Source organism: Amblyraja radiata, chromosome 10 (genome assembly GCF_010909765.2).
Source record: "Amblyraja radiata isolate CabotCenter1 chromosome 10, sAmbRad1.1.pri, whole genome shotgun sequence".
Lineage (NCBI taxonomy): Eukaryota > Metazoa > Chordata > Chondrichthyes > Rajiformes > Rajidae > Amblyraja > Amblyraja radiata.
Window position 1 is genome coordinate 46579217 of NC_045965.1, and position 23332 is coordinate 46602548.

At 42.2% G+C, this 23332-nt stretch overlaps 1 protein-coding gene across 2 annotated transcripts in view; it reads left to right on the forward strand.

Annotated features, from left to right (window-relative positions):
- The first annotated feature begins 369 nt into the window (after window positions 1–369).
- zswim5 (zinc finger SWIM-type containing 5) overlaps window positions 370–23332 on the forward strand; it is a 214528-nt gene continuing 191565 nt past the window's right edge. For both annotated transcript variants that reach the window (XM_033028731.1, XM_033028732.1), the window contains exon 1: window positions 370–1213. In XM_033028731.1, the coding sequence (XP_032884622.1) occupies window positions 808–1213 (406 nt within the window). In that variant the 5' untranslated portion in view covers window positions 370–807. The remainder of the gene's footprint in view (window positions 1214–23332) is intronic.

Here is a 23332-nt window from a genome sequence, read left to right on the forward strand (position 1 = left end):
AACGATGTCTTGCAGGAGCCTGAGTTTCCCTGCCCCCGTGCTTTGCTGTCACGAATGCCGGGCACTCATCCCTCCCTGATGTCAGTGCAGGCTGCGGCTCTTCCTGACCCGCTGCCAGAGCGTCAGGGCTCTCCCTGGTGCCAGAGCGGGCTGCAGCTCTTCCCGCTGCCAGAGCAGACTCTCCCCAATGCCAGAGCGGGCTGCAACTGTCCCCGGTGCCGGATCGTGCTGCAGCTCTCCCTGCTACCAGGGCTCTCCCTGACCCAGAGTTGGGCTGCAGTTGTCCCCGGTGCCGGATCGTGCTGCAGCTCTCCCTGCTACCAGGGCTCTCCCTGGTGCCAGAGTTGGGCTGCAGATGTCACCGGGACGTCCGGGCTCCCCCTGAGCCGCTGCTCGTGCGCGTGACCCGCCCCCCTAGTCAGCCGCGCGCTCCTTATATGGCGTGAGAGGCCGCGGCTGCGCGCTGCCAGCATTGTGACGACTCCTTGACTGACACCCGACCCGACCAATCGAACCGCAGATGCCGCTCGGGGGGGGGCGGGTCCGAACGCGGCGGGAGCCAGACAAACGTGCTGGCCGTCATCCCGCGTGACTGACACCGAACTGGCCCAATAGAAGAAGGGACCGCCCTCTGGGCAGTCAGCTGTGGCCAATGAGGAGGGAGGGGGCGGGCACTGAGCGGGGTTAGGTTGCGCGGTGCGGAGCGGCTGGGTGCTGGGTTCGAATGCTGTGAGGAAAAAAAAAGCAACATTGTGGCGGTGCGGGCTGCGCGGTGGATACTTTTCTCTTTACACTGTGTGGAGCAGCATGGCGGAGGAGAGAGCTCAGCCGACCGCAAAGCGTCTCTGTTCAAGGCCCTTCCCAGTCTCCCGATCGTCCCAGAAACCCGCACTGACCGGGAGAGGCCACAACCCGGAGTCTCTCTTGGATGCCAGCGCTAAAATGGTGGCGGAGAAGTGGCCCTTCCAGCAAGTGGAGGAACGTTTTTCCCGCATCCCCGAGCCCGTCCAAAGACGGATTGTTTACTGGTCTTTCCCGAGGAACGAGAGGGAGATCTGTATGTACTCGTCCTTTAACTACTACTCTCCCGAGGAGACGGCAGCCGCCGCGGCAGGAGGTGCAACCGTGCCCGGGGACGATGATAACAGACTGCCGTTCAGGAGGGGTATCAAACTGCTGGAGAGTGGCTATGTGGAAAATGTTCTTCAAGTAGGTAAGTGCGATGGGAAAAAAAGAAGAGAGAAAAAAAAATCAGTTGCCCAATCCCCACAAAAATGGATTCGGTCCAGTGACACTTCCGTTTGAATTGCCTTCTTTCCCACCGTGGAGCAACTATCTGGAAAACAAATGCTACTTTACCCCCGGACATTTGGATAGTTTGTTGGTGTGAGATATCTTTTTCAGTTTGGGCTCAGTTGAACCGAGGAATTTGATAAAATAGCCCTCTGTTTCATGCCACAAAAGAATGTATTTATAGCCTTTGTTTATGTGGATTTGTTTTTTTAATCGTGGGAAGTGTTTTTTTTCTGGGGGGAGGAGGGTGGGTGTTGATTTAGGGTTAGGAGAGGGCGGGGAAATAAATGAGAGCGACTCTGTTGTCCCAAAGAAAGGTGTGTGTTACATTTTAGATAAGGTAATTGACATATTTATTCTGTCTGTTTGGATTGCAGCTTTGATGAGAACGCAAAAATTGCAGCTCGCTGTTTTCTTTCGCGAAACAAAAAAAAACATAATCTGCCGTGGGTTTTAATTGTATTGAGCTGTCAGAAAGGATAACGCCGGGAGTTGCCTGTCAGGAATGTTCTTGACTGGAAGGGGAAATACCAATCTCTGAATTAAATCCTAAACAGGAGCAAGCACAAATGGTTATGACAATTACATTTTGGATTGAGTCGCGGAAGTATTTTAATACGCAGACCAAGGTAGCGTTTTTACTTTTTCCCCTTCTAAAGGAAATATCCAATATACGAGCAAAGCGAAACCAGAGATAAAAGGAAATGGAAGGGAGACGGAGAAAGAGAGACAGGCAATTTCCATAATAAGGATTGTCTCTCTGTAGTGATGCCAAGCGAAAGAGGTGGGGTGAAAGAGTGGTAAAATGAGAGGGAACGCGGATTTTTCGCTTGTTTCATGGAAGGAATGATTTGTTTTTATTGTATGCAATTTACGAACTGAACATAAATTGCCTGCTTCGATACATTTCCAGTGGAAATGAATGCATTTTTTTTTCAGAGCGCGGTATGCCCTTGATATTTTCTTCATCTTTCTCCCCTGATTCCCACAGACATCAGGGAACCGAGCCAAAATTGGGTAAATCCTGAGATGACACATCACCCGAGGCTCTGTTGACTTGTTAAAATTGATTTAATAATTTATTTTAATCCTGCGCTTTATCAGTAAATTATAATCATTCAAGACTATACCGTAGCCTCGTTAATTTGTGACGTTTCATTTGAAAGAACTTCGCAATCAAGCTTTTTTAGCATCTTAAATGTTCTCCACGTCTTCTTAATCCGCTTTTGTGTTTACTGCCTCGCAAAAACTCCGAGTTATGTTTGGATCTTGAGGTGAAACAACACGATTGGAGCCATACAATTCATACAAGTTTGTACATGTACAAAGCCCCGACTTTTTAAATTATTAATATATTGATTCCGAAGGAGCTAGACGAAACCAGCGAGGAAGGGCATTCGGTTATGTTTGTTTTCCATTGTACCATCAATCGCCACTTCTGTTTGAGATCTAATCCCGAGTCGCGGAGTCTGTCGTTGAAGCTCCGCCAAAGGAGTCTGCTTGCTGCCAGCGCTGCCTTGACAGTATTCAATCGACTCCACTCCTTCCGTGAAGGTAGACGACTTCGCAACTTGGATATTTGCCACCTGAGGCTCCAGCCTGGCCAGCTGGAAAAGTAGATTGATGAAAGTGTTGGTTACTTGGCTGATCATTGTCACGTCTGCGTTTATCGCCTTTCAAGTATTTAGGCAGCACAAAATACCACTTTTTTTAAAAACCTTTTAAAATTTCTGATCAGGGTTTCCGGGCATTTGTTTATTGTCTGCGTCTGTATGTGTAAGGTCGAGACGGAGAGCGTTTAACGAATGCAGCCAAATGAATGAGATTTGGAATGTGACGTGGACTTATTAATACATCAGAACAATACAACTATTTTCGTGTGGTTATTCCCAGATTCAATCAAGAAAGAAAATAAAACTTGGTTTAACACTGTATACGGAACCAATGCAAAAATCCATTGGCTGGACTCTTGTTTTGTTTGTTTGCTTATCGGGAAGTATGTTTATAAAACCCGTTTTGATACAAATTCTCATATCTAGTTAGCTGCAATGGTTTCATATCCCGCCAGACTAGGGGTTTTATAGATGTGATTGCTCTGGTTATCATCCTCAAGTTTAGGAATGCTTTCTTTCCAACGCGTGCAAAACTGCAAGCACATTTATTTGTAACGTTCAACAGCATTGCTTAGCTTTTTAAAACATTCTCAGAGAATGTTGTGAATGGATGAAGGAGCAAATCCTCTTTTTTTCCCCTGGGTTGTTATAATTATAGCAGTTATTGATGAGAAGTTCACAAGCCTGACTTACTGATTACACATAAAAAAAGATGATGATTTAACAGAGACCTTCTAAATGTTGTAAAGATACTTTGTGGGGGGGGGGGGGGGTGTCAGTGACTGTGATCTTTTTCTTGGGCAGTGACTTGGAAATGTTTTTTGCTTTGTACAGTTACATGTAGATATCATAAAACAGTCAGAGGAAAAGCTTTTCTTTAATTCCCAATTTCTCCTGGAGAATGTTACCTTGTGGTTGTTTCCCAGAATCTGCTTGTTCTCCAGTATTTCGTGTGAGTGACAATGTGTATGCAGTTTTGCACTCTATTTGACAGTAAGGGCAGAGGGTTAGGGAGGGAGTGAAATAAGAGGTTGGTACCCACATACTTTCATTAAGGCTCACTTTTCCTCTTGAAGTGCAGCAACTGATTTTAGTGTCACTGCCTAAGTTTTGCTAAATCAGCACAAACCTGAGATTGAACCAGGAAGTCTTTTGATCTGCCCGACACATTTAAATGAACTTGTCGAAGCATCCAGCTTTGTGCAAATAACATCGACGTCAATAAACGTGTCACATCTTTTGGATACAGGGCATATTTTGGCAACGATTTCCTGAATTATACTGGGAATAGATTCTTGGGTTTGAACTGTTGTACCTATCATTTATTGGCGGTTTTACCTCAAGGTTGCAAATATTATACTGGAATTGCATGCTAGTTTATGGCACCCAGTCTCAATGAGAGAGTTTGAAGGAACCTTTTTGTGCACAAAATGCATTTTCCGAGCAGGATAATGTTGCTTATAAGTGATATCTCTTATCTTGCAGGTCCTGCATCGACATATCTGATAAGAAGCATAATGCAGTTTACATTTCTGGAACCTGACTCATTATTTATACTTAAAAGCATGAAATGCGTTCATTGTGCTAACTTCAATAGGCAAGAAGCATGCGGTTTAACATATCATGAATAATTAAAGCATCGAACAGTTTGAAATATAAAATATTCTAATTTTGAGGCATTGCCCTTCCGCACCGGGAGACAAGTTTGATTCTTTTGAGGAGTATAAGCACATGATCACAATTATGTGAACTAAATTATACTTACTCCCTTTTGGTACTTTATGCTTCAAACAGAAACCGATCACAACATTGTTTTCAAAAGCTTTGTTTTATTTATGATTATCTGGTGAATTTCCAAATGTACAAAATGTGTTCTTGTGGTGTGATGTAGAATTTAATTGCAGTGAAGATGTGCAATAGTGAATTTGGATCAGTTAAAATGTGTCCATATAGCAAACTACAGGTTCACCTGAGTGATGGAAGCCCAGTAATTAATGACATTGCAGTCAATTGCTAATGTATTATAGGCATTCCACTTCAAAAATGAAGTAAACTTTGAACTTTATTAGTTTGAATTTAATATACAGCAAATGCTTCAAGATGAACATGTGGTTTGCTAGAAATTATTTTACGCAGTAAGTGCGTGATAAATGCATTTCAAGGATTTGTAATAACCTCTGCAATTTTATCATCTTGCGATAAACATCTAAATTGTCCTCTAATTGAAAAATATAATAATGGCACGAATTACGAGGTCATGTACGGCATACGTTCGACACAGTGACTAAGAGTGTCTAGGGCACTGTGCCGTTATCTACATACAATTTGACTGATTGGCAAAACCTGTGAAAAAGATGAAAGAAATTTCAAATGCAATTTGAGTCTCTGGTGCCTTTACGTTTATATAAAAACAACCCCGTTTTGTATTGGAAGCCAGTTCTGCCTAAAAACATGTAGGATGTGCAATGAGATCATATTATATACCATGACAAGTTTTGGCACACTGCTTATTTTGTGAGCTTTTGAGGAGATTTTTAAGTAAGTTTTATTTTTGGGTGCAAGGCAATTATTTTTAGACTTGGAAAAAAGTAGAACAAATTTGAGTACATTTAAAAATCATAACACATCAAGAATTTTCAATTCCTTCAATTCATTTTCTACAGTGTAAAATAATGTTAATCCTGGATTTGCGCACATAAATGCTGATTTTGTTTCTTTGTATGAGATGCCTATTTCAACAGAATTATAAAGGTATATCGCTTGCCAAATATCCTATAGAATTTGTCATTTAAAGGGATAATTGTATTCTCATGTTCGCTTGAAAATTTGGCATTTGGTAACTGGCAAATAAATTGTCTATTGCCTGGTACAAAATTAGTCATCAATAAGTTGAAACTGGAGCAAAAAGAAATCTACTCCATCAAATGGTACAGTTTTGACTTCAATTTGTGTATTGGATGTGGATTTGCACATGAAAGCTACCAAATGAAAGCTACCAACATTGCCTTAGAGCTTTGATTAATGGCTCAATTGTTTAAAAGATGGAAAAATATAATGGATCATCTGATATTTGAAAGTAGAAATTCAGTTAACATTCTGAGTGAAACCACTCAACATATTACATCTTGATTTTATTAAAATCTCCACCCTATTGAGCCAATTTGTGTTTATCATACTAAGAATGATGAGATGCTGCAAAAGTTTTATTGTCATATAAATAAAAATGAAAGACACCAAATTCAGAGTGGGGCAAAAATAACGTGTGTGGGAGGGGGATCTCCGCTGAATTAATTATGTTGATTGTTGCAAATGGTGCAAATCATGGATTTGTGATCCATTTGCTGTGCCTTTATTTTCATTTCCAAATAAGAGTGATTTCTGAATGTGATTGGTATCTGGTCAAATGAGGGGGTCGTTCTATTTTTGCAGTGGGAGGCGGACATATGATACATTAGGAGAAGAATTATAAAGTAAACCATAAAGCAACAGCACACTGCATTTGTGTGTGTGTGTGTGGGGGGGGGGGGGGGGGGGGGGGGGGGGGTAGAAATGTTGCATTTGTTTTCTTTGAACCGGTAGAATAGCAGAAATGGTTATTTAAACTCGACAGCCTCTGTGCAATGCATCATTACATTGTAATTGCGTAAAAATGCAAAGTGTGGGGGAAGGAAAAAGAAATAAAAACTGGGAAATCAAATAAAACTTGCAGCTGGAGGTAAGAGTGAACAGACAATAGGGATAGGATCAAGTAGCATCATTCAAACTGAATTCCACTTAAATAAATGGAATAGGCAAAATGACATAGCTTGTCTAAATTGTTTTCTTTTGGGATGGTGGTGCTTAGTGTTCACATAAGGAATTTAGCAGTTGAGTTTAACCAGGCAGTTGTTTTGTGCAAGTAAATAGGTGTCTTTTGTGCTTCTCTTCCAAAGCTAATAAAAGCCTATGGCATTTAAAACAAAATTGTATATAATTATGTATTGCAGATCTTTATATATAAAAGCTTCATTTCGAAGTAAATTTCTGTTAAATCTTAAGCTGCAACTGAGGAAGCTTTTGTTAATAAAGAAAAACTGCACCGTGTGGTTAATTTTCCACATGTGAATATGAGCAGTATCTTTGGCTGTGTTTGTGATCGGGAATTGCAGCCAAATATAAGTTTGTCTGCATGTGGATTCCCAGCAGGGGTCACTGGTTAGCCACAAGGAATGGTCGTATGTTTAGTTGCTTTTATTTCATCCAGGGGGGGTGGGTGGGTGGGTGCTGAGGACTGTTATCATACCTGATAAGCAGTCTAGATAAGGACCAATTCACCACGGTTCAAACTTGGCTTACTCTGCAGTAACTTAGCATCACAAGATGCAATTCATTTTCGCTGACGAGCTATTGCAATGTACCAAATCAATTATTTCACTTTTCAAGAAATGGTGCAATATTGCTGATGCAATGAATCTTCTTGTTCAATATATTAACGAGCAGATTATAATTGTAAATGATTTTCTCGGTTATACAGCCTGGTTGATGGTGTTTGTTTTCAATGTAGGTTGGTATCTACTTGATGTACCTTTAGTGCGGTGTTTGAAATTTGGGTCTCTCCCGCCAACAGCTTGAGGATACTGGTTTAATTTCAACTTTCAATGTTGTTAGATAAATATTTTACGAAACACAAAATGTTTGAAGTACTCAAACCAGGCAGCATCTCTGAAGAGAGAAATAGAATTAACATTTTAGGTAAATGACCTTGCAGTAGAATGGGAAAAGTTCAAAGTTGCAGAGAAAGTGATGGGAAGGAGGCAGGGAGGAGTGGGTTAAAGGTAAGGTTTGGGTGAGAGGACACGAGACTGAATGAAAAATTGATGTGGAGCTTTTTGCCGGAAGGTGGTGAAGGTTTGTGAATAATAATAGGTGCACCTTGTACCTTTCGGGACAAATTGGAGAAGATGAATGAAATCTGAAGGAGGAGGAAAACACTGAGTGCTGAAAAATTTGGGATGCAAGCTGGAAACTTCATATTATATGGAAATAGCTGAGTCAGGAAGATTAATGTGCCTCATCGGAAGATATGTGCTATTTCTCAAGCTTGAGTTGATCTTTGTTGAAATAGTGTTGGAGATCGAAAAAATATAAGTAGCATGAAAAAGTGAAGTGAAGGGCAACTTGAAGCTTGCTCAAGTGAATGGAAGATGATATTGGAAAGAGGAAGAACTAAGTTTTTTTGTGTTCATATATAGGCAATAAGAGTTAGGAAGCAATGGGGTGCAAAACGGAATTGAATTGCAGGTCACTTTTAACCTAATTCGATGGGGAGCAGGAGGATATGGCCAGTGACGTTCGGGCGGGGAGTACAGCTGGTAGGAGAGGGGATGTGGCCTACCATGCCCTCGTGGTCAGCTGCAGGAGGTACCCCTGGGGAATAGCGGGAAATGTGGATGGGCGAAGAGAGGAACTCGGCGTCTAAGGGAGGAGATGGCTGGAGGCCTGCAATTGCCTGGGACCTGCCTGGTCTTAAGACCTGGAACGTGGACTTTAGAAATGGGCGCCAAAACATAGTACTTCTTGTAAGCGGGCTCAGGAGACTATTTCTGTACACTTGCTAATCGAGGATCCGGGGTATGGAAATACTGTACTTGACTGTAAGGAAAATTATTTCACTGTGTTAGCAGAGCGCATGTGACAACAAAAACACTTGAATCATTGCTGTATATAAAAACTGCATCATTCTTTCAAGTTTCTGGCACAATTTAAATGATTTATCATCTTTTGAATTCCTTGATTAGGTCAATGTTTGAGAGGAAGGCAATTTACTGATTTAAAAAAAACACTATTTCGGGATAGATTTCAACATGACCATGGTCAACATAATGCTGATGCCTGCTACGTTTGAGCTACAGGATTAATATGTCCAGTTGCAGGTATACTGATATGTCTTGTTGCAGGTATTTTTAGCCTTTGCAATGGAAACAAAGTATTGAGTTAATATTTGTGCCATCTTTTTGTTTGGACGAAATGAGTTGAACTTCACTCAGAGTAATTATTCAATTAATCACATTCTCACCAAATCCTGACAGTTCTCCCTTCTTGCCTTCAATACTGAATGAGATTAATGTTGAGATACTAGATTCTTGAAATTTCAAAACCATTAATAAATTTGGCTGTCAATGACTTGTTGAAAGTAAAGCATAATCGAGGGAAAGAATGTTAGAGTTCCACGTCTTTGGTACCCTAGTAAGTCCTTGAAGACTGAATTGGTGAGTACTTGAAAGCAGAAGACCAGTGACGAGAACTGTGAATGCATGCTGACTTTTAGTTTTTAATGGAGGAGAATAATGATTAGAAAGGAATTAAGTTTTGCACTACCACCTTCAACATGGAATGAACAATCTGGGTAATAATTACCGGTAAGTCTTATTCCTTTCTAATTGGCTGGTGCAGTAATGATTTACAAGGAGGTTGCCTGGACTTGAATGGCTGAGTAATAGGAAGAGGTTGGGCTGCCAGGGACTTTATTCCTTGGAGTAATGGGCCTGTCCCATGCAGTCGCCACATGTTCGCGGGTGGTTGCCGGGGAGTCGCCTTCAAGGTCGTGAGGAGTTGCCACATTCTGGGAAATAGGTGAGGCCTCATTATGGTCGGCGTGAATTTTTCAACATGTTGAAAAATTAGCGGCGACTAGAATGACGCCGCAATGGAGAGTAGCGAGAATTCTCGAGCCGTAGGTGGGTCACCCGGAGGTCCTAGTGGGTTGCCAGGAGGTCGAAGGTTCTCGTAGGTTGTAGCCGGTGCTGACCGGTGAATTTCATTGGCTCATTGGGGGAAAAAAAGGTAAGCAGTAGTTTTCAGAATCAAGGATAACCGACCAGGAATGTTAAATGCCACCGAACTTCTAAGCTGTGTGTCTCTAGCTTCTTAAAAGTTCTCTCCACTCCTTCTCCCCCTCTCCCCCCTCTTTTAAAGGACTTACCGTACACTGTGCTTTAGCCATCTTTTTACAGCGCCAACCTTCCTGTTCACCGCGGTGTGTGTCTGTTTCACCTTGGCTTTGCACCGTGTGAATTCTTTAGACAGCGCTCCCCCCGCTTGCCCTGTCTCCCGCCTGTATAACGGGCTGGTGAAGGAAACTATGTGTTTGTGTGTGTGTGGGTGCGCGCGTGTGTTCCACTCTGACAGTCGCCGTTCCAGTTGTCACTTTTTCAGGCGACTGCCGGCAAATTGACAGTCGCCGGCAGTCCGCTGAAAAATCTCCTAAGTGGGACAGGCCCTTAAAGCAGCCTGAGGAGTAATCATGTAGAGGTGTATAAAATCAAGAGGGGCACAGAAAAGGTGGATGTACAGGATAGTGTATCAAGAACAGTAGAGCATAGGTTTAAGGTGATAGGAGAATGCTTCAGTGGAAACACGGGGGGCAATTTTTTCACCCCGTGGGTGCTACATATATGGAACAAGATTTATTTGAAACATTATGATTTATCAAGGTTACTTTTTAAAAACATGTTTTAATCTGGCTGTCAAGTGGTTTGGTTGATGTATTCAAAAGTGAGAATTGGACTTGGTTATCCGAATCTGCGTTGAGTTGGGAAGATGAAATAACTATTTAGAAATCAATCTGATTGTTTTGCGCCACTTATGGAAAATATTTACACTTTCTAGGAATTTTAAATTTGCAGATCCTGAAATGTCTTGAATGACATCAAAATTTACACCTAGAGTCACACCAATATTCATGTTAATAATTTTTGCAGGAAGATGCAACAAAAAAGTGTCAAGTGGTGTGCCACATTCCTTCTTCAAGTTGTCCTTTGCAAAGAATCAAAGCCGCTGTTAATGCAAATTAGATACGGATTACTTAATATGTATTTGTGGAACTAGTTCAATAGTTAATACATAATCTTAATGCTTGAAACTTTAGTGCAGATAATAGAGTATATATTTAAGTTTTCAATTGGAAGATATCACAAGATATAATTTAAAAGTTAAATTGAATTGGAAGTTGTACAGTGTACTCGTATAGAGAAAAAAATTGGTTGTACAAAAATGGCCAAGTCACAAATGCCTGAATTTCCACAATCTTTCGTAGTAAATTTATCCATTATATCATTCTTGTGTTTTGATGAAGGTTTACAGTAGTTCGTAGCTGTTGAAGGATCTCTGCCGGGGTCTGGTGCTGTTGGGACAGGAGATCTGGCATTGGCTTGCCATCTATGGTCCCATTCAATCTGCACTTAACCTGGGCTTATGCTTATTAAACTTGGGCTTATGCAGAGTCAACAGACCTCACCCTATGCACCATGGAAACATACTGAGGCAGATAGGTTTCTGGTAGCACAAGGATGTAAGAGCAGGAGTATGTCACGTGGCCCCTCAAGCCTGTACCGCCATTCAATATGATCATGGTTGATCAGCTCCAGGCTTATCTCCCCTGTGCCAGTTCCCAAATCTTTCCAAATGTATCTACCTTGCCTTTTATATTTTTTACATCCATGGGCCGTACTTCACAACACATGCTTCCTTAAGCAAGAACCATATCCCTGTACTAACAAACTGCTAATAGAAATCTTTAGATACCATCAAAAGATCAGTAACTAAAAATAGCTTCAAAGTAGAACAAACTAAGAATCAATTAAAATACTAAGGAATAATCAAACAGATTTAGGTTTGAAAAATACACATTTACCTCTTTTATCTTCAGGTTATTCCATAATTGCTTGGAATGACCTTGGATAGAGACCAGCAATATCTGTCTCACTGAAAACATCCCAGACTTACCTTTGTCTAGGACTTTGTTGAACTGAACTCTAGTTGTTCCCTTTGGAAATGTTCGTTATAGTTGGTGTGATTTGACACACCAGTAGCACGGCCTGGTCGTGGTAAAATTCCTATTGTGGACAGTATGAGAAAGCGTGGCAACATTTTGATTCAGTTATACTATTTTTCATTGTGATTAAATGCATATTTTAATACCAAATATATGCATAGTTTGAGTGCAAGTTTCTCCTGTTTTCATAGATAATGGAACGTTGTGCCAATGCAGTCTTTTACTGTATACAATTTTTAAAAAAGTGAACCTTTTAGGGGAGATAGTTGGGAATGTAGCTTTGTCTCATCTTTGTCTTGCTTTGTGATTTTCTTTTTAAGCACGGCAATATATGAGCAGAACTATCGCTGGGAAGGGACTGATTCACTCTCTCCATGGCTCTGTTTTAATGCTGCCATGTTCTCAGATATTGATATTTTATGTATGTTTTAACTTGGGTTGGCTTTCTAAAACAGATTCTTGTTCTCATGCATGACAGCTGTACCCCGTGCTGTGTCTGGCCATTAAATGATGTGAATAATCCACAGCGGATCAGCTGTCGTAAACAGCATGCATTTGATCTTCGGTCTGTGGTTGTCTATTAATGAGTCCTGACAACGACCAATGAGTAGGTTCATTGCAGCATTCAATGGGATTTTGGCGGGGCTGACCCAAATCCTGTGGAGGGTAAAGTATTGTTTCAAGTGACCTAGAGATGGATGATTTGGCCATACACAAATTAAAGAATCAGCATGTGTATTGTATAGGAGGTCATCTTTATTGTTGGCTATATATTTATTAATAATGGAGTCCTGGAAAATAAGATACATCTCTTACGCCCTATTTAAATGTCAACAATTATATCACAACGTCTTTGCCCTTTGATAAATTGACATGTTAAATATGATGTACATTAATGGATTTAATAAACAATGCTCGGGGGACGGCATCTTCTGAAGAGATTTTCTCGTTTAGCTACAGCGCATAACTCCTCGAGGAAGTAGAGAAAAACAATAGTAAGGTAACTGTTACCTCTTTCAGACAATCTATAGGATCTCCCTTAATGCTGTCTTTCCAAAAATGTTTCTCCGATTCACTGTGATAAAATAACCTCATTATCTCACTATTTATTTTCTTGGTGTAAGCTCAAGTGTTTTGTGAAGGTGCTGGGTTTTATAGGGGTGTTCCACATATTTGAGCATCTTTGTAAAATATATATTTTCTGCCCAGAGATGATGAGGATCTCTGTCTATGGCAGTAAATGCAAGTCTGATGTTTATTCTGTTCAATATACAAATCCTCATGTCCTTTCTAGCAATGTACACTGGACAGTGGAAACTCATTTTAAAATCAAGTTTCCAAAATGCTTAGTCTTGCAATTAACATTGGGTGTAGGAGAATAATTGAGTGCACAACAGGCTTTTGCACTATCTTGCTTTTGCACTATGGTTGCTGATTTGTTCTTTGTTTGGCATATGTGATATGAAGGAAGTCATGTTGCCCATCATATGGGGAAAAGTGCAAGAGTGTAGAATGTTCTCTCCCATTTATGGAGAGTAGTTAACTCGTGGGCTTGATCGGTGTAGAAATTTGTCTTCATGGCAGAACTGCTAAACTGGATGTCAGTGTTGCAGTTAATGCCACATGTTAAGTACAAATGATCAAAGACATCAGGTCAATGAAAAGGGATCATGAATAATTTGCAGGTTAGTTTTTGATTATGGTTGTGATGTATGGTCCAGGTAGGATTATAATTTGAGTTTCTGGATGATTTCCAAGTTTAAAAAGGGTATGGTTAGCCAGGAGCTCATGGTTCACTTCAAGCCTTCTGATTTACCTGGACTTTCCCAGAAACAAAGGCTTTAGTAGCCATAGTTAGTGTGTGGCAACATTGACAAAACGAAGAGGGAATGCAGAGCAAGACAAAAGTAGGGGGAGATGAAAAATGTTCTCGGCAGGAGGGTGTACCTTTCAATGGTAATCTTTGGAACTCATTGTCATTGAGGGTTGTGGGGGCCAAGTCAGTGGATATTTTTAAGGCAGAGATAGACAAGTTCTTGATTAGAACGGGTGTCAAGGGTTATGGGGAAAAGGCAGGAAAATGGGATTAGGTGGCAGAGATCAGTCATGATTGAATGGCGGAGTAGACGCGATGGGCCGAATGGCCTAATTCTACTCCAATAACGTGAACTTGTGAATGATTGATGGAGCAATTATTGTACTTCCAATTTATGAGCCACGTGTGATTCAATAAGTATCCTCTCGCTTAAATATGCCACATCCTCCAGCCATACGAGGTTCACTCGGCCAGTGAATATTGAGGTGATGGTCGCCATTAACCTTTGTGTTGGTTTTTTCCCAAGCAGGTGGACATGCCTGCAAAATATCCTAGTTGGTCATGGAATGTTGCAGTAGGGAGGTTGTAGACTATTAAGTTATGTAGGTTAGTTGTTTAGATTAACCGTTGCTATCCAGTTCTGAAAATGAATTATGAGTTGAATATTACTGACAGAATGTTGGGGATATTTTAATGAAACTAGTTGGCAAGGTGCCTGTGTTTTATTGAATGTGTTAATAAATGATTGTAGGTAGACAATGCTGGAGAAACTCAGTGGGTGAGGCAGCATCTATGGAGCGAAGGAATAGGTGACGTTTCGGGTCGAGACTCTTCTTCAGACTGATGTGGGGGAGCGGGGGAAGAAGAAAGGAAGAGGCGGATACAGTAGGCTGTGGGAGAGCTGGGGAGGGGAAGGAGGGAGAAAGCAGGGACTACCTGAAATTGGAGAAGTCAATGGTCATACCGCTGGGGTGTAAACTACCCAAGCGAAATATGAGGTGCTGTTCCTCCAATTTACGGTGGGCCTCACTCTGGCCGTGGAGGAGGCCCAGGACAGAAAGGTGGGATTCGGAATGGGAGGGGGAGTTGAAGTGCTGAGCCACCGGGAAATCAGGTTGGTTATTGTGAACGGAGCGGAGGTGTTGGGCGAAGCGATCGCCAAGCCTGCGCTTGGTCTCACCGACGTAGATCAGCTGACACCTGGAACAGCAGATGCAATAAATTAGGTTGGAGGAGGTGCAGGTGAATCTCTGTCGCAGCTTGAAAGACTGCTTGGGTCCTTGGATGGGTCCTTGAGGGGGGAGGTAAAGTGACAAGTGTAGCATTTTCTGCGGTTGCAAGGGAAAGTGCCAGGAGAGGGGATGGTTTGGGTGGGAAGGGAAGAATTGACCAGGGAGTTACGAAGGGAAGAGGTCTCTGCGGAAAGTCGACAGGGGAGGAGATGGGAAGATGTGGCCAGTCGTGGGATCCTGTTGGAGGTGACGAAAATGTCGGAGGATTATCTGTTGTATGTGACAGCTGGTAGGGTGGAAGGTGAGGACAAGGGGGACTCTGCCCTTGTTTCGAGTGGGTGTGATGGGGAGTGAGAGTGGAGCTACGGGATCTAGAAGAGACCCTGGTGAGAGCCTCATCTATAGTCGAAGAGGGGAACCCCCGTTCCCTAAAGAATAAGGACATCTCTGATGCCCTGGTTTGGAACACCTCATCCTGGGTGCCTATGTGGCGTAGACAGAGGAATTGGAGGTAGGGGATAGACCTTACAGGAAGCAGGGTGGGAAGAAGCGTAGTCCAGATAGCAATGGGAGTCAGTCGGTCTGTAGTAGATGTCAGTCAGTAGTCTGTTACCTGTATTGGAGAATAGCTGTGGTACACAATCCAGGACAAAACATGTCTGGGTTTTTTTGTGTGCAGTTTTAGCTGAATTCCATTAGAACAGGTTGATAATGTCACAATTACTGCAGTGCCCCTGGGTTAGCATGGGAAAGCTAGATACCCCCTGCACAATGGGGAGCCTGGCAGAGATGGCTTGGATGTGTAGAACCTGGGGCCGTAAAGCCTGCAGGTGCTCCTTATTGAGACTTGTACATTAATATAATTGTTGGCATAAGTAGCTGTGGGTCGTATTGTCTGCGCAATCATTTTGCAGCAAGCTGGCACTGGCTTCAGGAAAATCAGAAAAAAGTGCAAGTTATGGAAAAACAATTTTCTTTTGGGCGATGAAATCAAAATATCTGCTGCTAATAACTATGAAAGCTGGTTTGAAGTTGGAATTCTCTCATTCAGTGGACTTATTTAGAGACTTTGGTGCTGCAGGATCTTGTCACTGAGGAGTCGATTTAGTGGGCTGCTCATTGGCATTCCCTTGAATTGATCACATTTGGCAGCTTTTCATTTATGCTACAAACACTAACAAGCTGGATCTTACTGTCCCCCTGCCTAGAATCTCTACCTGTAGGTTCCTCTGCCAATGCTTAGCTATTCAGATGAGGGCGGCCAACCTTGCTCATTTTAAAGCATCCAGGAGTCATGCAGCAAAGGGGCTTAAAGTGTTGATACGAGGAAGCTCTGATGGTCAATCCTTGCCTCCAGCTACTCTGAATGCAAGTCCCTCTGGTCCTCACCTTTCACCCCACCAGCCGGCAAATACAACACATAATCCTCCGCCATTTCCGCCACCTCCAACGTGACCCCACCACTCGCCACATCTTCCCATCTCCCCCCATGTCTGCCTTCCGCAAAGACCGCTCCCTCCGCAACTCCCTCGTCAATTCTTCCCTTCCCTCCCGCACCACCCCCTCCCCGGGCACTTTCCGTTGCAACCGCAAGAAATGCAACACCTGTCCCTTCACCTCCCCCCTCGACTCCATTCAAGGACCCAAGCAGTCGTTCCAGGTGCGACAAAGGTTCATCTGTATCTCCTCCAACCTCATCTACTGCATCCACTGCTCTAGATGTCAGCTGATTTACATTGGGGAGACCAAGCGTAGGTTGGGCGATCGTTTCGCCGAACACCTCCGCTCAGTCCGCAATAACCTACCTGAACTCCCGGTGGCTCAGCACTTCAACTCCCCTTCCCATTCCCAATCCGACCTCTCTGTCCTGGGTCTCCTCCATTGCCAGAGTGAGCAACAGCGGAAATTGGAGGAACAGCACCTCATATTCCGTCTGGGGACCTTGCGTCCGTATGGCATTAACATTGAATTCTCCCAATTTTGCTAGCCCTTGCTGTCTCCTCCCCTTCCTTAACCCTCTAGCTGTCTCCTCCCACTCTCCCATCCGCCCGCCCTCGGGCTCCTCCTCCTCCTCCCCTTTTCCTTCTTTCTCCCCCACCCCCCATCAGTCTGAAGAAGGGTCTCGGCCCGAAACGTCGCCTATTTCCTTCGCTCCATAGATGCTGCTGCACCCGCTGAGTTTCCCCAGCAATTTTGTGCACTCTGAATGCAAGTTGTGTTTTTCAAAAACTTTTAAAACCTTGTAGAAATTTGGAGTGACTTGAAACAATTGAATAAAAAATCTGAATTTTTAAAGGTAATGGAAAAACTACTGTAGAAACTGTTTAAAGGGGAATTCTATCATGGAATTCGTCCGATTTTGAGTTAACCATTTACACAAACGGGGTTTAACTAATGCAAACTCATTTTTATTTGGCTTTTGTCTACTAATGTGAAATTCTGCAATCCTCATTGAAAGTCGTAAAGTCTTGAAGTTTGTGCCAGGTCTTACCTGGCATGGTATATGAGAAGGAATTTTTTCCCCACACCAATGTAATGCTGCGAGTTTCACCAAGACTCTTATGAGAGTTCAGCAGTAGATCACACTGGCAGATTCAGTGTCCTGAATCTGATGGGCAAATCGGGAACTTTTAAATTCACTGATTTGTAGCTGATGTATATAAGTGGCTCTATAGCCACTGCTGTAAAGCCACCTGGGTACAGTTCTAATCAGCTTGCTTCTGACATTCTTTCCCATTCTCGTTTCTAGTTCTTGCATTCTAATATTTCATCTTTACTTTGTTACCATATAATCTGCTGAAATGCTTCGTATATTTTTAAAGTACAATACAATTGTCACAAAAGAGAAGTGTGCAGATGCAAATTTTTTTTTAAATGGTCAGGAAACATCTGTTGAAAGAAATAACACTGGTAAGATCTCTAGTCACTGATTTTTTTTTTTTTTAATTGCAGCTTTTTGCATAGTAATTTTTATTTTCTTCCTGCATTTTGCCTCAAATGGCCTTTTGGCTATTTAGGCAGTTATCAACTCATTCAAAGTGTTTGATAATGAAAGGAGACAAAAGTGCTGGAGAAATTCAGCGGGTGCTGCAGCATCTATGGAGCGAAGGAAATGGGCAACCTTTCGGGCCAAAACCCTTCTTCAGACTGATAATGTTTGACAATGAGTTGATTGGACTTCAAATCCTTCCTCCATGCCTTTCTCATAATGCTTCTCCAATATCATTTTCTGACCAGAAAATAATCTCAAAAATGAGGGCATCTGTTTCCTTTAAAAATAAAAATAAATAATTAAAAAAATGGAAACAAAACCTGTTCAGCACTCTCAACAGTATTCTTGGGGAGAGAAACAGACAACTTTTTGGGTTTGCAACCCTTAATCAGATGTCTATTGAGACGAGCTTGGTCGTTTGCAGAGGAGGGTAGGACTGGAGGGAAGAGGATATCTGTGTTTACTAGAGTCATCAAGGTAACAAATACTTTTTTACAAGTGCAGTTGGAGATAATAGCAAAGAAAAGAGAAACATAATTGAAACAGAGTTACAACCACATTTGTGGTGAGATAAATAAATATAGTGGTTATCGGAAATGGTTACATTTCCCAAAGTTTTCAACATCCACCAACTGAAGAAGAGGTTCTTAATCTTACATTAAAATAAAATGGGAGTGGGATGAATGGATGCTGAGGGATAGTCATATGAAACGTGGTCACCTCATTTGCATTTGGCTTTCCAATGTTGAGGAATTGCTGATGAGCAGTGTGTGTGGTAGACAAGACTCCAAATGAAATCCAAACTGCAGATGTTGGAAACCAGAAATGACAGAGGATCTCCAACCTGAAATGTTGTCTCTGTTTCTCTTCCCACAGATGTGCCCTGACCTGCTGAGCTTATCTGGCAATTTGTGTTTTTATTTTGACACTACATTGGAAAATTGCTGCTTTGCCTGGCAAAACGGATTGAGTCGCTAGACGGTGGGCAGAAAATGGATAAAATGTCACGTGTTCCATGATTGTTGTGGGAATTGCTCTGAGAGGGGGAGCAGTTGCTTGAGAGGAAAGAATGTATCGAGCAGGGAGTCATGGAACGTGCGGTCCCTTTGTAAAGCTGAAAGGGTAGAATAGGGTAAACGCGGTCTACTGGTGGGATTCTGTTGAAGTTGCTGGAGATGATCTGTATTCTGGGCTGAGAGCAGAAGAGCAAGAAATGGAGGAGGCACAATTAAGAACCTTGTTAATGATGGAAAGCCACGGAAGATATTTTGAACACAAATGTGGAAAGTCTTGTCATCAGAGCATCTATATTACTAAAAGTCTGATCTTGACCGCTTTTGGTCCACTGTGCTGCGATTTCCGAGAGAACCGCCACCAACGGCCGTCATTTTTGGCCACCTCGCTCAGAGCCCCCCTCCGCATTTCTGGACCAGAGGATTTTTCCTATCGATGAAAAATCAGAAAGATATTAATGTTTTTTAAAAATTCCCCATTCTCTCTGCTGCCCCCGCTGGCGGCAGGAGGAGGGACTATAAAGCCCGGATGTGTAGTGCCTCACTCAGCCTAGGCCAGATCCAGGAAGCGAGAGGGTCACGGCTCTCTGAGCTGCGAATAACACTGAACGCACGTCTACTCCACGGTGAGTCCCCTCAATGCGGCTGTAAAGTGGCTGCAGCCCAATTGTGTGCCTTGCCTTTTTAACAAGTTTGTGTTCACAAAATGAATTTTGGTTGTCAGGTGGCTGCAGCCCAATTGTTTGCCTCGCCTTTATAAAAGGTTTGTGTTCACAAAATGAATTTTGGTTGTCAGGTGGCTGCAGCCCAATTGTCTGCCTCGCCTTTTTTAACAAGTTTGTGTTCACAAAATGAATTTTGGTTGTCAGGTGGCTGCAGCCCAATTGTTTTCCTTGATTTGGCTTTTAAAATTGTTGCAACAGTTTGATGCCAGCCCAAGAATCCATTCGGCCCACAATGTCTATACTAGCCCTCTAATCCAGTACCTTTGGCCCGCAAACACCCATACTAGCGCAACAGACAGCCCCCCCACTGGCGAGCAATATTGGAATTGGTGGAGAAGTGGAATATTGTGTTGGTGACCAACCCTCCCATATGATGCTGGGACCCAACGGGTCCGACGTAGTCTAGTATATTATGGAGATGGTGAAACGGGAGAATGGGATGTAGACATTGTAGACAATGCTGATATATTTATCCCTAATTTCCCCTGACATAAGGAGGCATGTTAAGAGCCAATTGCACTGGTGGCTGAGTGAGGATGGCAGATTTCCTCCCCTGGAAATCATTGGTAAGCTGGTTCATTTCTTACGACAAACCATCAATTTCATAGTGACTCTTACTTAAACTTCCAAGGTATTAATATATTTACGAAATTAAAATTCAACTATTTGATTATTGTTTCTGGATCAATGGTGCAGTACAGGCAGTTCTGCTATTAGACAATAGTCATGTTCCTGAAAATCCTTGTGTTTTAGAAAATCGCAATATAAACGCAATTGTGTCAATGCGGAAAAGGGGGCCAGAGAATCTCAGTCTCGCAATAACAAAGTTATTTCTCCCACTGAATTTTCAAAACTAAAGTGTTTAAGAAGGAACTGCAGATGCTGGAAAATCGAAGGTACACAAAAAAGCTGGAGAAACTCAGCGGGTGCAGCAGCATCCATGAAGCGAAGGAAAAGGGCAATGTTTCGGGCCGAAACCCTTCTTCAGACTGAAGAACCCGCTGAGTTTCTCCAGCTTTTTTGTGTGCTTTCAAAACTAAAGGTCTCTTTAATAGCTATGTTTATTTTTGTTACTGCAAACTAAAAATACAAAACACTGTATGTTACATTGTTTCATAAAACATTATTGTACAAGTACAATGAAAACGATTGCTAGTTAATTTCAATGGCTACCTGTGGTGAAACTGACAAACTGTGTTTGTTTTCAAGAGACAACGGTGTCTTGCTACTAAGGGGTTGTTATATTAAAACAGTTTCCTTTAATTCCAATTATTTTTGTTTTTTTAAGTACTGTAGTTCTCTAGTTTTAGATTGAAATCCCATTTTAACCAATTTGGTCTGTAAATTATAACCGGTGTTCTCTAATTGCATTATATCCAATATAGTTATGAAAAGGTATTTTTAGCAGAACTACCTTTACCCCAGCAGCTAGTCCAGTAACTTATCCAGCAAGTTTAAATGGTGCTTTGCAGAGTCTCACTTAGTCTTGCACCTTATCCTCATCGACTTCCTATTTATTTGAAAAGAACTCCACATGTTGCCTGACCGAAGTCTTATGCAGCTGCAACGTGACATTCCACCTTAAATGCCCCAAGTGATGAAAGCAATCATGCTACATTCTGTCGCTACCATAGTGGCACAATGGTGAAGCGGTAGAGCTGCTGTTACTGTGCCAGAAACTCGGGTTTGATCCTGACTACAGATGCTGTCTGTGCGGAGTTTGTACTTTCTCCCTGTGACCACATGGGTTTTCTTTGGGTTCTCTGGTTTCCTCCCAAATTCTAAAGATGAGCAGGTTTGTAGGCTAATTGGCTTCTGTAGATTGTCCCTAGTGTGCAGGATGATCATTGGTTGGCGTGGATTTAGTGGGCCGAAAGGCCTGTTACCACGTTGTGTCTCTAAACTAGACACTTTCAGTTGTTATTGCGCTCCATAATCCTTCCGTGCATCAATGGTCCTAAGTGCCTTGCCATTTACTGTATTTGCAAAATGTTCAGATTAACCTCTATCTGCCACTTCTTTGTCCATATTTCTAGCTGATCTATATCCTGCTGTATATTTTGACAACCTTCTTTGTATTGTCTGCAAACTTACCAATCAGCCCAGCTATTTTCATCTAGATAATTTGACATTGGTCACAAAGAACTGAAGTGCCAGCACTTTTCCCTGTGGAACACCACTAGTCATAGATATCTATTTAAAATGACACCCTTTGATCAATAGCCTCTGTAGTGCCAACTTTGATATATATAACTCAGCTGGAGGAAACATTCCCCCTGTATCCTGTTGCCAAGCTCTGTAAGAATTTGAAGTTTCAATGAGATTCCCGCCTCATTCTTCTGAACTTTAGACAATTTGCATGTGAGTCACTGTGGTGAATCTCTTTAAAACAACTGTAGATTGTGAAGTTGGGCTGTCAACCTTTAGTAAGTGCGTCATTCAGTACCTGAGTAGATTAAATATCTTGTGTGTCTGTTTTTTACTAGTTATGCCAATCGAGACCTGAGATTAATTATATTGTGCTAGAAACGAGGAACTCCAAAAAAAGACACAAAGTGCCATGGTAACACATTGGATCAGGCAGCATCTTTGGAGAACATGGATAGATGACTTTTTGGGTTGGGACCCTTCTTCAAACATTGTGGGGGGAGGTGTAGAAAGCTGAAAGAGGACAGGCAGGACAATGCTTGCCAGCTGTTACAGGTGTAGTAGGGTTTTGATAGTCAGATGGTTGAACAAAGGTGAGAGATGGAAAGACAAAAGGTGTGAGGCAAAAAGATTGAAGACTTGCGAGTTATGAAGCTAGAGAAAGAAATGTAGGTGGAAAGGGAGGGCGAGGGGAGAAACCGGTGTGAGGTAGGGCACAGGACAGAGGGCGGGAGTAGAGGGGAGAGAAGATAGTTTGTAGTTACCCATAATTGAAGAATTCAATGTTCGGACCATTGGGTTGTAAGGTATCCATGTAGAATATGAGGTGTTGTTTATCCAGTTTGCATAAGGCCTCACTCTGGCAATGGACAAAGCCTAGGCCAGAAAAGTCACTATGGGAATGGTAAGAGGAGTAAAAATGTTAGCAACCAGGAAACCTAGAAGGTCTTGGTGGACCGAATGCAAAATGATCGTCGGGTCTACACTTGTGTCTGCCTGGTTTTACTAGTTATGTCATTCAATACCTGTTCAGTTTAGTTATTCCTTTTTCAGTACCTCTACAAATATTCTACATTGTACTGCTGCTGGGAACCTGCATAGGTGCTGCAATAGCAGGAGGCATAGATAACTAATGCAATCAGATTGTAGTATCACAGAGTGATGGCAGAATGTTTCCTCTGTATTTTGTTCAGATTATTCTTTGTATTCAACAAACCTTTTTTAAAGCCCTATGTGAGGCTGTTTATTTTTGGGATTTTCCTTACTTCCCCTGACATCGTGAATGGCAGCATTTAGCCTGAACAAGCAATGTTAGCGCAGAAATTCAGAAACTGGGAGTGTCCGTGTACCGAAATGAAGAATGTTTCTGATATTTACTGTGTGTGTCTTTGAAACCGAGTTCAATCCTATGCGAAGCTGCCACCTACATGTTCTTTTTTACAGCTGAATGAATAATGAAAAGGACCAGAAGCCTTGGTCATAGTGCCCTGCTTCTAGCTGGCGGAGGCTGAAGCCAATATGGATTTAACAGATGGAACCCTCCTGGCCTGTAGGGCTCAGCCCACATGATTCATTCACACAGTGAGCCATGGGGAAAATTTCTGTCTTGGCATAATGGTTTTTAGTTGTGACAGTCCATTATGTGGGAAGGCTCAGATTGTATGCCCCTGTCATTATTATGCTCACAT